This window comes from Theropithecus gelada, chromosome 3, assembly GCF_003255815.1.
Source record: "Theropithecus gelada isolate Dixy chromosome 3, Tgel_1.0, whole genome shotgun sequence".
NCBI lineage: Eukaryota > Metazoa > Chordata > Mammalia > Primates > Cercopithecidae > Theropithecus > Theropithecus gelada.
In genome coordinates, this window is record NC_037670.1 from 78780811 (window position 1) to 78797753 (window position 16943).

At 41.5% G+C, this 16943-nt stretch overlaps 1 protein-coding gene across 2 annotated transcripts in view; it reads right to left on the reverse strand.

Moving 5' to 3' along the window:
- BMPER (BMP binding endothelial regulator) overlaps nt 1–16943 on the reverse strand; it is a 247971-nt gene that overhangs the window by 107274 nt on the left and 123754 nt on the right. For both annotated transcript variants that reach the window (XM_025381030.1, XM_025381031.1), the window contains one exon: nt 2170–2269. In XM_025381030.1, the coding sequence (XP_025236815.1) occupies nt 2170–2269 (100 nt within the window). The remainder of the gene's footprint in view (nt 1–2169; nt 2270–16943) is intronic.

The following is a 16943-nucleotide window of genomic DNA, read 5'->3' on the forward strand; positions in this document are numbered from 1 at the left end:
AAGGAAGGAAGGAAGGAAGGAAGGAAGGAAGGAAGGAAGGAAGGAAGGAAGGAAGGAAGGGAAGGAGGGAGGGAGGGAGGCAGGGAGGGAGGGAGAGAAAGAAAGAAACAGAGAGAGAGAAAGGAAGGAAGGAAGGAAAAAAAGAAAATCAAGAGAAATAGGAGTAGAAACACCAAGCCAGAGGCGATTAGGGAAAATATTAGCCTCTCAAGGATCCCTGGAGATTCTAGGGAAGTTGCTGGAGCCTCTAAAAGGACAAAATGACAGACAGACAGACAGACAGACAGACAGACAGACAGACAGAAAAAGAAAGAAAGAAAGAAAGAAAGAAAGAAAGAGAGAGAGAAAGAAAGAGAGGAAGGAAGGAAGGAAGGAAGGAAGGAAGGAAGGAAGGAAGGAAGGAAGGAAGGAAGGAAGGAAGGAAGGAAGGAAAATCAAGAGAAACAGCAGGAGCAGAAACACCAAGCCAGAGGCGATTAGGGAAAATATTAGCCTCTCAAGGATCCCTGGAGATTCTAGGGAGGTTGCTGGAGCCTCTAAAAGGACAAAATGATAGAAGGAAAGAAGGAAAAAGGAAGGAAAGAAGGAAGGAAAGAAGGAAGGAAGGAAGGAAGGAAGGAAGGAAGGAAGGAAGGAAGGAAGGAAGGAAGGAAGGAAGGAAGGAAGAAAGAAAGAAAAAGAAAGAAAGAAAGAAAGAAAGAAAGAAAGAAAGAAAGAAAGAGAGAGAGAGAGAGAGAGAGAGAAAGAAAGAAAGAAAGAAAGAAAGGAAGGAAGGAAAAAAGATCGGAAGGAAGGAAGGAAGGAAAGAGGGAAAATCAAGAGAAATAGCAGGAGCAGAAACACCAAGCCAGAGGCGATTAGGGAAAACATTAGTCCCTCAAGGATCCCTGGAGATTCTAAGGAGGTTGATGGAGCTTCTATTGTATTTATATGGTGGCTCAAGCCACCATATTTATTTGAAACTTGATAGTCTGACCTCAACCAGCTTAAGGGCCCAGGAATCATTAAGAAGCAGTATAGGTTGGGCACCGTGGCTCACGCCTGTAATCCCAGCACTGCAGGAGGCCGAGGCGGGTGGATCACAAGATCAGGAGATTGAGACCATCCAGGCCAACATGATGAAACCCTGTCTCTACTAAAAATACAGAAATTAGCTGGGTGTGGTGGCATGTGTCTGTAGACCCAGCTACTTGAGAGGCTGAAGCACAAGAATCACTTGAACCCAGGAGACAGAGGTTGCAGTGAGCCAAGATCACACCACTGCACCCAGCCTGGCAACAGGGCAAGAATCTGTCTCAAAAAAAAAAAAGAAGAAGAAGAAGAAGGTAGCATACAAGCAAAAGCCAAAGAACCTCATACTCTAGAAAATACCCATCATAAGTTGTCCCCTTTCAGCTGGCAATGTGCATGCAGCCCTCCTGTGTCACCAGGGAAGATGAGCTGCAGCAGGTTAGAGCTGGGCTCAGGAATCACACATACCTGTGGTCGGATATCAAATCCACAACCCACTGGCTGGACTGCCATCTAGGAATCTAATTCCTTTTCAGTGTAATAAAACTAATAATAGCACCTGCATTACACATAGGAATTATATACTTAGTACCTACATTTCACAGCTTCTTGAGAAGATCAAATGAGAAAAAACAATATATAAAGTGCCTAGCATGGTGCCTAGCACCTATGAAATGCTCAAAAAGAAGGCGATTATACTCTCTTTCTGTTGGCTATTATTCACTATTTCCTTCCAAAACTCTCATTTTCTTGCATGTGTTTCTTCCTGCATGGTTTTTACTCTGAAAGTAACACTAGTCTATATTCCTCCATGGGTTTACTTCAAATACCTTTAAAATATGCTCCTGTTAATAGGCATATGCCCTATTAAAGATAGTTTCTTCAATACTTTCTCACCAGAAGGGAGAATTATCCCAGGTCATCTGGTGTACCCAGTTACAGATACAAGTGAAGACAGGAGAGAAGCCTCCCTGGAGGCCTCAGTTAAGAAGCAAATCCTGTACACACTTTCCACTTCTGTAATTAGAAGAGGTAGTTGTTTCTAACAAGCCATGAAATAGGACAACTGGAGAACCTCAAAATAACACGGATAAACACCCCCAGCAGAAACTTTGAGAAGAAATTACATTGTTCTTTGACCTGAAAATAGTAACTCACCCAAACATTTGGGGCAGCACTGTCCTGGGGGTATGTGACTAAGGTGCTGGGGACAGGAGAGAATGGGACAGACTTCTCTCACACATTGTGTCCTGCCTCCCTAAGAAAAGAGAGAGAAAAAAAAGCATATTTAGAAAAGTAAGTGCATGTAGATTGTACAACCAAGATATCTAGAACAAACCTAAGGCTCTTCCCTAGTATTAGGTCCCTGGGTCGACTGCTCAGGCCCATGTGATTTTCCCCAAGTGTCCTTTGATCTTCCCTGTAGGCCATACAAACTGCAGCTGCAAAAAGACCGCCTTTGAGGAGGTGATTCCAGCATCACCTCCTCTCACCCACCACCACTTTCTTTATCTTTTTCCATCTCAAAACCACCTTTACAGTAGGTATAGGAGACCAAACTGTCTCTGTTTGCTTGGGATTGGAAACTTTGAGTACTAAAACCAGGAAAGTTTCATGCAAACCAGGATGAGTGGACCATCCTAATAGGTCACGGCCTTCTAGTTCCACTCTGCCAAGCAAGCAAAGGAACCCTTTGGCATTTTGAGACTTTTCCTCCTATCTTCCAGACACACATCTTTCTATAAGTTCTGCAGACATCTTCCTCCAGGAAGGCTTCGGTGTCTGCCACAGCTAGAAGGTGCTGCTAAAATGGCTCAAGGAGGTTCCAAGTACATGAAGTGGCCAGCCTGCTGAAAATGGATATACCAAAAGCCCATATTCAGAAGAACTATTTCACTGAATTCACCAAGGTATCCAAATCTGTTTCCACTAATTAAGATTATGAAGATTGATATGAGAAGAACTGGCAGAGTCTCAGAAACCTATTTGGAGAGGTTTTGGAGTCTCTGAATATTTTCCCTGCTCCCTCATTCTCATTCTTGACCCTTTCTGTTCTCCACCACTCCATACCTCCAACATCCACTGCCCCCCTGGTTTAACCTCAGCATCCCCTCTTCCCTGCCTAAGGATACAGTCTGCTGACTTCCCCTCCTATCCCTCACCAGAGGCGCCTGCTTCCCCAGGCCCAGTTAAGTTGTAACTTCATATTCAGAAAGCTGGGGCCGAAATAAGGTTTTCCAGCTGATTTACATCCAACAAACTGGCAAAGCTGATGTGAAAACTATCCTATGCAATAGAAATTGCTATGAAAATTTAAAATAATTGAGGTTTTCTTTTCTTTTCTTTTAAGAAAATCAGTGAATTTGTTAAACAGATCACTCAGCAAGTGGAATTTCAATGAATTGACTTCTCTGCGATTTGAGCTAGAAACCAAACTAGTACCTGCAGGTTCCTTGTCTTAAGCACATAATTTATATCTCAAGAGGCCTCAGGAAATGAGAAACTCACAGCTTAAAAAGCCATGGACCCCGCAAGGGAAAGATTCCATTTGATGCATTTCCTCACACCTTCCCCACTCCTTTCTGGCCATAGAAGAATCAGCCTCAGCCACTAGGGGCCTGTCTGTTCCCATCCCAGCACACTGCGGCCGCCTGTTGTTTCTGTTTTCCCTTCCTGTTCTCGCCATTTTTATTACAACAGTTTATTTTTTTGGTGGGGATGGCTGAAAAGGGGAGGGCATGTTATATGTCTTTTAAAATATTTGTTATTTTTTACGCCTCTTTAATGTTGGATTCTTCCCCCAAACCAATAGAGAACATGCAAAAATACCACAAAAAACTCTTCTGTTGTTTTTACATTATTTCCAAATCAACAAGAATCACTAAAAATCTCCCGAGAATCCCAGGCTGCTCTGAGATTCCTCACTCAACTCTGCATAATATTAAAGTTAGAGGCCTTTCATCAGACTTCAGGGGCGTGTAACCTGAATCGTGGCCAGGCCCTGGGGTCAGCCCCAGCTTAGACATGAAGCACAAAAGTTGAATCTAGAGGAAGCACCCAAGATGCTGCCCTTAGCTTTTAATTTCAAAGAAATTCATCTGCAAGCAACTTCCTAAAATCCTGAAGCCTCGGGCCACACAAGGTTGCCTATGTATTGACTTCTTGTAGGTGCACAGAGAACACATTCTTTTCATTCATATTCTCTGTTCTTGTTGGATCAGCATCTATTTTTCAACCATATTTGAAAATTGAAATTTAAAAAATATTGCACAATTGCAAAAGAGTAACTCATCCAATGCTTTGGAAAGCTGGCAAAAGATTATGTGTACTGAAGTAATTTTCCTTACAATAAGGTCAAAGAGCAAATTTTGCATACATAATACAACTGCAGTCTGTGCTTCCCAAGAGTCCGTTAAAGTAACTTGAACTCCAATCTGGGTTTGCTGGTTTAGTCAAGTTTTATTTTGTTTGGGTTGCAGTATTGTGACAAAGCCCAAGTCCAGAGGCTGCATTCCAGTTAATGCCTCCAAAGAAAGTCCAGGCCTTTCCTAGGAACACAGTTGCAGCTCACAACCTGCTTCTAAGATTTCAACTCAGCAGGGACTCTGATTAAACTATAATCTGTGGCTATGCTGTAGGCTAAGAGAGTAAAATGGCAGAAGTAAACATTTCTGTTTCTAAAACTGAACAAATTCCAACTGTAAATGTACTATCAGATGATCACAGTAGCTTTCTGATTGGCTTCCTTGCCTCAACTCTCTTTCACTAATCCATCTGGGAAGGTTCAACGTGACCAGACCTTCTTTCCAGCATCTATCCATCACTCCATTATTTTATCAAACATTTGTTTAAGGCCTATCATATTCTGGGGATACAGCAGTGAATATAACACAAAAATCATCCCCTTTAAGGAGTGTATATGGCCCATGAGCATGCCCCACCCCTGCTAAGGTTAAAGATGACCTACCACTTCATCCAGGATAAAGTTCAACCCACTCGAGCTAAAAGCCAATATAATAGAGACCATGTGTTCACCAAAATTGGTTACCCTTTTCTCTTGCCATAGCTATACTACATTTCCCAGACTCTCTTGCAGTGAGGTGTGCCCATATGACTGAATGCTAGCCAATGGGAGATGGATGGAAATAATATAAAACACTTATAGGTCTACATCAATCCTCCATGCTCTCACTCTTTCTCTCTACTAGACAGATGGCCAGCTAAATGCAGAAGGCATCATGCACTTTACAAAAAATTGGAAGAGTCTTGTTCCCTGGGTTATCACATGGAAGTCTGCCTGCCAGATCCCTGCAATGAACTGTGAAATAAGCAAGAAATAAATTTGGTTACATTATTCAGATGCATCAGTTCTTTATTATCGCATTAGCCTACTTTGTCAAAACATTCCATAATCTCTTCTCTAATCTTCTTTTCTCCCAACTCCAGCATAAAGAGAGAGTTTCTTTATGGCCCCCAAACATAAATTATGGTTTCCATCTTTGTTAAACATACCTCTTTCCCTCTGTCACAACCCCACCACCATCATTAACCCCTATCAAAATCCTACTTCATTCAAGGTTAATTTCAAGCCTCTTCTCACCGGTGAAGCCTTCTAGAACCTTCAGTTCCTAGTAACCTCCTCCATCTCTCCATACCTCTGTTCTCATCTATACCTCTGTATTTGGGACACACACATACATATTTTTGGCACATCCTGCAAGGAGACATTGACTTTACTTCCAAGCTAAACTGTCTTGAGGGTAGGGGCCAGTCCTCTGTGCCTACTATCCTTCAGAAGAGCAATGAGCTCAAGGAAACAAAATCTCAATAAAAAAATTAGTGAATGAAAGGCAGAGCTACCACATAGAATGAGCTCTAGAATCTGAATATTTCAGACCACTTTAATTACAGGATGCTGATAACAACTAAGCCCAGGCATAGTTCTGGGCTGTCTCATCCACTTACCATTGTGTTTTATTGGGTTTTACACATTCTAGCCTTGTGTTTTGTACATTTTAGATACTAACTGTTTGTTGGTGTTAATACATCAAAAAGCAACATTCAACTTCAGCGTGTAAAGCTGGTAGGATACCTATAAGCATAACTAAAAACTATGTCTCACGTATTTTGTTAAATATTTGAAAATTCCTAAATGGTTAAAATACATAAGGACAAATGACTGTATTCTTATCTGGTCAGCAACAAAAGAAATGCTAGGAACTTTCATTGTACTCGTGTGTTATAATTTTCATCATCTGCCTCTTCTTAGAAAGTAAGTTTGTTCTTTAGAGATGGTCATTTGTTCAAATTGCATATCCAAGTGCTTCTGTCAAAAATTAGCGATTTTTTTTTAAAAGAAAGATCTGAAACCTATGCCAAGCCTATTTTCTGCCCCTTTATTTTTGTTTTAGATGGTTCCATTAGGAACACAATTGCTTTGTGTAAAAGTTTACCCTAGAGCAGCATTTTTGTTGCATAATAAAAACCTATCTTCCTGAATATGGTGATGAGTTCAAGACGATAAAACAACAGCAATGCGCATGCAGGATGCTTCTCCAACAGCTGAGTACCCAGTGAGACTTGGGGGCTGAAAACCATCTTGTAGCATGTGATGCGGCACTCATCTCCCAACCAGGAGCAGAGCCTGGCTCCGTAACGAGAGGCTGGGAGCAGAGTAGTGCAGTGCTAACCCATTACAATGAATCAGCTACACTCTTCCACATTCTAGAGCAATTTTTCCTATGCCCAATTCTTTGGGAAAAAAAAATAGAGTTCTCTGTTTTTTCTCTAGAGTTGCTTCTGAGATGGAAGTGGGAATAAAAGAGAGAAAAGCTGGAGGGGGCGGTGTAGGAGAGAAATATATCTTGAGTGCAAAGGATTTAAGTGTGGTCCATAATCTTACATCATATCAGTCAGTGGTGAAAAGCTGGTATGTGAGCAAAGCAACCACTCTGAAATACATATTTGGTCAAAAAACTTCACCAAAAAACATGAATGTCCTTAGCCATGCCTTACTTTGGCCTAGAACTATATCATGCTAAGTTTCCAGAGCATGACACTTAACTTCCAGGAGTAAAGATTTTTGGATTTGGTTTTCCCTGTTCTTGGTCTACAAAGAATAGTCTAATCTACAAATCAAAGCAGAAAAGGGACAGCAGATGAGGTGGCAGATTGAGGGGACAGTAGCAGAGTAGACAAGGGGAGAGAGGCCACCTCCAATAGGTAGTGAGTGACAAGCCTGGGTTGTGCCAGATACTGTGCTTAGGTACTTTTCATAAGTCTCCAGAAGACCCTGTGGGCAAGCTATTGTCACTCCTAGAGTAGAGAATGAGTCTGTAAGCCTTAAGGAAATTGCTTAGAAAATCTGCCACCCAACAAGTAAGTGGCAGGGTTGAAATGTAAATTTTGTTCTAACATCCAAGTTGACTTATTTCCATCTAATAGAGCCTTTCCTTCCAAAGACCACAGCACAATTTCTCAGCTGGAGTGTGAAGTATAATCAAAGTGATGGCCAGAACTTTCTCTCCTTCTAGACATCTCTTGTGTCTTCCCTGGTAGATGTCTTCCCTGGTTGTAGCTTTATGTCTGCTTTTTATCAAAATGGCTTAGATAAAATATATTGTCCACGTTTTTGTTATTTACTTAGATAAAATCCACATTATGTATCTGCCTTTTGCCTCCAGGGCTTTTTCCTTTCATGTTGTCTTCTCCCCCCACCTCCCTTCTTTCCTTCTCTCTCTCTTTTACATCTTAAACAAGATGCCCCTAATATGGAAATCTGTAAGTCTGGGACTTTATCTTCTTCCTTGGGGAAGAAGATAAAGTGTTCACCATCCCCATAGCTAATTTATAATCCACCAACACAGGCCCTTTACTCACCTCCTCCACTCAGTTGAAAGAATTTGCTTTTGAATCTACAAATAATAATGGGCTATTTCCATGCTTTAAAACTTTTAGAGGCTCCTCATTCTATTCAGGGTGCTCAATCTAGGCAGTGGGTCGGAATCACCCATAGAACTCTTGCAAAAAAAAAAATATTGAGGTCTTTGTGTCCAAGATTCCGATGCAGAACCCAGGCACCTGTATTCTATTAAAGCTGCAACTACGTCTCAGTCACTAAGCTATTGTCTCCGGACTCCAAACCCACACATCCTCATTCACACTCTGCCTTCTGGTGCTGAAGCTGAGGCTCTGCATGCCACATTTCTGCTCTGCTAGCTTAGTCCAAGATAGGCTCTGCCTGCAGGGGCACCAGACAAGGGACTGGTTCCTTCTGTTTGTTTCCCTTGGCCTCTTGTCCCATTAATGCTGCTTCACCAGGCAGCAGCACTTCCTTCCCACATCAGCAACTGATCCCAGTTTAGAGATTTTCCAACATTTCATGCAAGTAAAACCAGCTTCATCTCAACATCCCACTCCAGCCAGCTGGCACCCCCTCCTCAGAAGTCTGAATCTCAGCTCCACACAGCCCCTCCTCTAAGTTTTAATAATTCTACTCTCATTCCATTGCTCCCCAACCCTAGAGGTGGTGGTTTCATCTAGCAGGTGGTATCTCCACGATAATTTAGAATTATCTTTTTGCCATTCAGTTACCTAGTTAATAGTTCTTTATATTTAATCCTCTATTTTCAAATAACTGGTACGGTTTATGCCTCTTGATGGGACCTTGACTGATACAAGATGTGGCCCTGATGAGCTGCCAAGTGTGGGAACTCAGCTTTCAGCCCACCCTCGATTTCTCAGACAAAGCTAGAAGGCAGTGCACTTACTGCCTCAGAGCATATAATACTTTAAATACATTAACAGAGGTGTTTATATAGATACACACACATACACATATACATATACATATACATATACATATACATATACATACACACACTATAGTGGGATACATCTGGGTATGTATACACCACAGTGGTATAATTGTGTGTGTGTGTGTGTGTGTGTGTGTCTTACCCACTAGATTAGAGTTCCTCAACCTTTACACTCCTAACATTTAGGGTCAGGTGATTCTTTGCTTCAGAGGCTGTTCTATGCATTGTAGGATGTACAGCAGCATCCCTGGCCTCTGCCTGCTAGATGGCAGTGACACCCTTCATCCTCTAATTGTGACAACCAAACATGTCTCCAGACATTGTCAAATGTCCCCTGGGAAACACAGCCACCTCCAGTTGAGAACTAGAGTACTAGGCCAATGATTCCTCAAACCACAGTCCAGGAACGTGCATTTTTAGTAACTTTCCTGGATGAATTCAATGCCTCTGTCCAAGGCACTGTGCTTTGCCAAATGCTTCACTGGCATGAACTTCCAGTAAGTAAGACTTAAAGCTTATTTATCTTATTCATTCCCCCAGCAGCTAGCACACATCATAGCTTCTAACATGTGCTCAAGACAAGTGTTCTGAAGGATGAAGCCCATTTTTCAAGTGGAGCAGTCTCAGTGAGAGAAGAACAGGCCTCAATTCACTTCTCTGGTGGCTGGAAGCCACTTTTCTTCAGGCTTGTGAAGGAAGAGGTCAGTGAGAAACAGTGTGGGTGGAGACAGAGCTGTGATCAGAGCTGACAGGGTAGAATTGTGCTTCTCCAAGGAGTCTGTGCTGAAACCAATGCAGGTTTTATCATAAAAATCTGTGAGGATCTTGGAAGTTTTCTGACCCCTAAAACCTGGACATATGACTTCATATGAGTTTTGGTATCCAAGTGATGAAATACAACTCAACTCTGATTCTACACATAGATATTCAAGAACATGTCAGCAAAGCTCGACGAAGACACTTATTTTGTCCCATAAAAAATAGCAAACAAAGTCCCCTGAGAAAGGGTCCACGGGGCTGAGAAAAACAAACCCCTTTTGTACTTCACGACCTGTTAAGAGAACTATGAACTAATGCCCTGTCTTGAGAACCAAGCCTGAAACAAATTCCTTTCATTTTGCACACCAATTAATGTTTCTAAGTCTAATTACATCACTGTTATTATTGTTTATATTATTTTCTTAAGTTTTCTATTGCTGCTATAACAAATTACAAATGGAGTGGCTTAAAACAACACACACTTTTTTTTTACAGTCAGAAGTCTGGAATCAGTTTCATGGGGCTAAAATCCAGGTGTCAGCAGGTTGCATTCCTTCTGGAGGCTCTAGAGAAGAATCTGTTTCCTTGCCTTCTCCAGCTTCCAGAGGCAGCCTGCCTTCCATAGCTGATGGCCCCCTCCTCCATCTTCAAAGCCATCAGTGAAGCACCTTCAGACCTCCCTCTGACTACACTCTCTGCTCGTCATCACATCTTCTCCGACTCTGACCCTCCTGCTTCCCTTTTAGAAGGACTATTGTAAGTGGGCAGCCCACCCAAAGAATCCAGGGTCACCTCTCCATCACAAGGTCCTTAACTTAATCCCATCTGCAAAGTCTTTTGTGCCATGTAAGGTCACCTTCACAGGTTTTGGAGATTAGGACATGGACATCTTGGGGCCAGGGGATGCATTATTCTGCCTACCCTAATTATTATTAAATAAATGACATTTAATTTCTCTGTGTAGTCCCATATATCATATTTCAGGCCTAATGTGACTACAACACACCTCACCAAAACAGCTAGTGTTTCCAATATTTTCCAAAAGGAAAAGATAGCCAAGAAGCTGGATTTAAATCCTGGTCATATGGCTTGCGATCTGAGTAAGTTCACATCCACGTATTTGTTCTTCTTCCTGCACCCATGCCTAGTTAGAAGATGAAATTCAAACCAGACAATCCAATGTTTTCATCTTATTCGCCCTCTACTTTTGTCATAGGCAAATTATAAGCGCTGATGGACAGCTTCAGGAGCAACTTTGGGTGTTAATGAAGTAAGAAAACTGTCCTTGCTGCCAACAGGTCTTTTCAGGGACGCTATGCCAGTCTTGCTGGCCAGCACCAACCCTTTAAGATGAAGTTCCCACTAAGCCATGGGACTTGGCCAGGCACCCTCTAGCCCATGCTATAGAGCCCTGTAGGGACATCAATGTCCTCTCATGGTCAGCTAGATGACTCCCAAAGAGTTTAATCGTGTTCGCTGTCTTTCAAGATTCTTATAGAAAAATGCCTCAACTGGTCTCAGTGGAGGGGTTACCAAGCAGGCACTGCTCTTAAGTCCCACTAAGCTGTGGGACTTGGCCAGGCACCCTCTGGCCCATGCTATAGAGCCCTGTAGGGACATCAGTGTCCTCTCACGGTCAGCTAGATGACTCCCAAAGAATTTAAACATGTTCTCTATATCTCCAGATTCTTATAGAAAAAAATGCCTCAACTGGTCTCAGTGGAGGGGTTACAGAGCAGGCACTGCGAGGCCTCAGCCTGTGGATAGCACAGCTAGATGCCTTCTTTCAACATTTGCACGAGTGAGCAGGTCCAGCCTGGCTATGCAGACGGCATTAAACTTCAACTGCATATAGGGGCAGAGCCAAAGATCATAATTTCATAAAGTAAACATTAGATTATTAAATAAATACATGACGGAAATGTCTTTACCATAGTTCCACTAATCCCTTTTTTGTTTGTTTGTTTTTAAGAGACAACATCTCTCTGTCACCCAGGCTGGAGTGCAGTGGCGCAATCATAGTTCACTGTGACCTCAAACTCTCAGCCTCAAGCGAGCTTTCTGCCTCAGCCTCCTAAAGCACAACAATTACAGGTGTGAGCCACACTGTCTGGCCACTAAATTCCATTTAAAAAGGGGATTTGGTTATTGTATTTGCTTAAGTCTCATTTTTAAAGGTAAAATAGGCCTCATCTTCGCCTTGGAGTTCTTGATCTTAGCTCTTCCTGTCACTCAGCTGAAGGGCAGGTTTCCTTGTTTGTTTGTTCATGTGTTTGTTTTCTTTTATATTTTTTCTTTGAAAAAGAAAATCTAGAAATTCTTCTCCTTCCGCCAACTCAAGCTTTCCACTCAGGCAGACACAACAAATCACTAATGAAAGACTGTGATATTGTTTGAGGCAAATTCCAACTGGTTCTGGGTGTCCACACATATTTTACTTTCCTCTTTGTCTATTTTAGAATCAGGAAGATAAGGCCACCCTACAAGCTCAGATCAGATCTCTGAACAAATGCCCTGGGAACCGACAGGAGAGGCAAAGCTCTGGGAGTCTGAGTAGATTTGCAGCCCTGGATTGTGTGGTGTGTGGAAGCAGGTGCTGAATGACAGCTGGACCCAGTAAACTGCCCCCAGCAAGGTCTTTCCCCTTCCAGGGCTGAGCTGAGACTGCAGGAGAGGCGGGGCCTGCTGATAAGGGCTCTGACAGCCAGCTCCTGCCATGCCTCTGAGCCTGGGTGTTCCCTCTCTGAAATGATCAATAAATAAACAAGTAAATCCACAGGGAAACACCTCCTAACATTTCAGATTCCTGTAGACCTCGCAGACCACCCTGGTAGGACGTTTCTCAACTGCTGACCAGAAACAAAACAAACCAAAAAAAAAGTGAAAGGAAGAAAATGAGCCCTTTTCCTTTTCTTGCCATTTTTATCAAAGTTCAACCTTTCATCATCATAGAAGTAGTCAAAGCTGTTACAAGCCTACTGCTGACACATCAAACGCTTTATCTACAGCCTGGCCCGCTTCCAGGAAGATGAAAAGAACAATCATTTAGAACTCACACCTCCTAAGAGTTATGAGGCATTCCTAAAAGGAAGGAAATAACACCATCATGCAGGAGAAAGGGCATTTTTCATGTTCCCCAGGCTGTCTACATCACAACAACTTTGGATAGGCACTAAGGAGGAAACCAAAGGGAGGCCTTTGACTGCTCAAGACTTCTAGAAATACTGAACTGCAGAGACAGAAACCCAAGACATCACCAATGAACTGTTTTCCTAAACCTTTCTGTTTGCCTTTAAGTTCTGGCTACCTAAAATAGTTTATATGGTTTCATTTTGTTCCCACAATGCTTCATATGGGTTTATCATTTGTCCCAAACTAGGTTGAAAGTTCACAGAGAGCAGAAGCCATGTTCGTTAATATTTCTTCTGTCTTCCACTGTGCCTAGCCACACAGTGAGGCCAGAGTAACATCAGAAGTGTTTGATTTTCAGTGAAACGCCTACTTGTTGGGTTGTCAGTTAAAGTTGAAAATAACTCAGAAATGTCTGTGCTCCATTGAGGTTCCTTGAGGTACAAAAAATATCTGTTATCTTGACATGAATGACTCTTAATTAAGATATACCTGAATCCCTCTCACTGTGTTGACAAAATTATACTTAGAAGTCTTCGAGGTTTTTCTTAGTATGCCTGAACACACTACGGAAAAATAAGACTACATTTAAACTTCATTTTAATTTCTAAATAGCAATTGAAGTCACGGCATCCTTTTTGCTCACCCTTTCAATAAATATTTGAGTTTCTATATGTCAGACATTGTGGTCTTTAAATGAAAAAATCCAGAATATCTATTTGGTATCCATTGCTATGTGCAGTTCTCTAATTTGTATCAGGTGGCAATTTCCTAAAATTTTAACAAAATCCAAAATGTTGTAAGTACAATGTCATGATGTTCTATAATAAACACTCCGTGGCCTCCATCAAGGAACACTGTGCAGAGAGACTAGAAGTTTCCGGCACTATTCATTCCAACTCATGATGCTCCCAGGTATTGGTCTTGTCAACCAATTTTAAGTTTGTGTTTTGAGACAGGCTGAAACCCAATCTTGGCAAGCTCTCGGGACGATCCTAATCCAGGCCAAATATGATCAAAGAAAAATAAGTGTATAGTCTGTTGGCACCAGCTGTGGTGGGGGGTCCCAGCATGAGCCAAAGCTAGTGTTCTGACATGTTTGGGCAGGTCCAGTGAAAGGAAGAGGTTCACCTGTTGGCTTCTCCTGAGAGAAAATCCACCCTAAGGGAGGAAGAAATGAACAACAAGAGAATCACCTACTGACTGAGCCTGACAGAAGGAACATGCTATCACCAATATAACTTGGCATCTGTCACTCACATCCTCCCAAGTTCAGTACCACAGACGCCTGTGTTGTCCTAGAGGAGAAAGAATAGTGAAAGTAAAAGCACAAAAGAATTGTTTAACTGAAATCTTTGTGAGATTCAAGTATAGACCCTACTGATTTAGGTGTCCTATAATTGAGTAAAGCACATAAAAAGGAAAGTGATGTTGGCCCATGCCACTTGAGTGGAGACTTCTACACTGCTTTGTCATCTGAGGCCTCCAGGATACTAGTTGAAATGTGCAAAGCTGGTGGAAGTAGTAGCCGTGACAGGCTGAGAACCAAAGTGCTTGGAAAAATGGCAGCAATGCCAAACAGAGGGAACAACAGCAGACAGACATGGCAGAAGATAGAATCTTTTCCAGCTCAGGAAAGTGGTATTTCCTCTATCATATACTCTGACTTTCTAGGAAGACTCTCCATCTTCCTACCGAAAGATGATCAATGTCAGCAATGCTCAGCATTTGGCAGTATAGCACAAATCCACAAGGCATATTCTCTGACAAATTGATTCATGTATTGGCCAGACGGGAAGAAGGGCTTGGCCAATAAGTTATATTAAATTGAAGTTCTTCTGGAATAACATTAGGCCAGGTTCAGAAGCATGATCTTGTAATCTTGGCCAGAACACGCTGAGAGGCCAGAAGAGAGCAGCACCTCAGCGAGGCCATGGCTGGATGGAAGGGTTATGATCATGGGTAAGGTCTGAGTGGATAGCAGCTCCGCAACGGTGACAAAATGCTTAACCCCAAAGGTCTTTCTCAAGAAGGATGGAGAAACACAAGTCTAAACCAGTTAGATAGAAGAAAATTCTACCTGAATATTCTTAGTTAGTACCTTATTTCAGATAATGATACAGAAAAGGACAGCAGTTCAGGACTTTTTTTTCAAAGACCGTAACTAGAAGGATAGAAGTTTAAGGGCTTGTCAGAAGCACCCTAACTGTTGCACTAAAAACCAAAGACAATCTCTGTGGTTCCTGTGAATCTAATGGAAGACAAGTGGAATGCCATCTTTGATTATAAATCCAGGAATGTTCAATCTACTTAAAAGAGATGTCAGGGCTTCTGTGGTCAATGGCCAGGGGGCAAGTCCCTTGGAACATGCCTAGGGCTCTCTTCAAAGACCAGTATTGAAGGGGAATATTCTTGGGGCAAATGTCCAGAATTCAGGGACATAGCAGTTCAGAAAGATCATTTTATTCTACCGGCCTAACTTAAAGTTGATGGTAATGTCTTAAAAACAGGCAGATTACCTGAAAACTTACATACTGAAGGCTGAACGCTTCGCTTTTTTTTTTTTTTTTAAACCAGGAAATCCAGAAAATCACTTCTTAAGTTGGTCTATATTATTTATAAAGAGCCTCATCCATTGATACTACATGTGGTTTCCAAGTTCAGAGAACTGATATAAACAAGTAACTCAATGTGCATAATCAACTCACGATCAGAACATTGCTAGCTCCGAGTGGTTGAACATATTTCTGATGTGAAGAATGTCCTGTACATTCCCAAGCCTGGATTATGGATGTTGCCCTTTCAGTTGAAGTATTTCTCTTAATATTTAGATAGTGTATTAAATGCTTATGTGTTATAAGTGACTACCTGATAAGTGTTTATGGACTCTGTGAATGAAACTCTAAAACAAAAGGTCTCCATCCCCCTTCCAAAAATTCTTAAGGTAGAAAATATGCTACTTTGCCTAAAATGCATTGTGTGGACTTCCATATACAATGACCATTTGGTGTTTTTGTTTTAGGAAAGTGTTTCCAGTGGTCTAGGACAAAGAGTATGATCTACTGAGCCTTTGACCTGGTTTGGCCTGTGGTAGCCTTGAGGATTAATTCTTGTTCCCTCTTTCCCAAATCCTCCCAGTCTCTAACCGTGAAATGAAAAGTGGCCCACTTTCTAGAATCAATCCTGCTGGAAAACGGTTGTTCTCACTCCAACACTAATAAAACATGCCATGGTAGGGAAATGGGCAACCACTAGAGCAAAGTGTTCAACATTAATATTTCTTGGAGGGTCTGATGAATTTTACTTTAAAAAGCAGAAGCATTCTTAAAACTTGGGAATGAAAGGAGCAGTGTTTGAAACAAAATTGTTCATGGTAAAAATATTAAAGGATTCTCTTCTCAAACATTCCGAACTCCAAAGGGTACACAGCTACCAATGTAGCCCAATGGTATGGGCAAAAAGCTACAAATCTGTGTAAAGAGGACATTTCTTTCGTCCAATACTTAGATATGAGGTGTCTGCATTAAAATACTCTTGAAGACTCCAAATCTTCTCTATCATTCAATTTGTAGAAATAACAATATCCGTGCATGCAGAACTTATACCATACTCCAGATAATGGGTGATAAATTAAAACTTTGAGGAAAAATAATGACTTTAAAATGTTATGGAAAACCTAGTTCTTGATGACACGAGAAGATCTATGCCTTAAACTCAATACGAACCAGGAAATAGTTACAGATTCTAAATCAAGGAGGAAAGCTGGAAACACATATGCTTAAGGGAACAAACTCCCGGGGTTAAGAGCTCCTTCAGATTCCCAGTTCTATTCCTTGCTACTTTGCACCAAAGTTAATTAACTTCTCCTAAGCTTCAATTTTTTCATTTGTAAATTGGGAAAAACAATATTATTCAGTGTCATAGAGTTCATGCAAAGAATAGGACAATGGAGGTAAAGCTTTTAATTCAATGCCTGGCATATAAGAAATGCTCAATAAATGTTAGCTATTATATACATATATGGTCAAATTAATTTTAAATGCCAGGCAGCTCCATAGAATAATAAAAGAGTGACCTTGGGCAGTTTATTTAATTGGAGTCTTGGTTATTTTATCTCTAAACAATGCTATTTCCTCACAAAGCTGTTGTGAAAATTATATGCAACAGTGTGCTTAAAGTGTCGAGCACAGTGCTTGCTCTGTAAGTGTTATCAATTAAAAATGAACC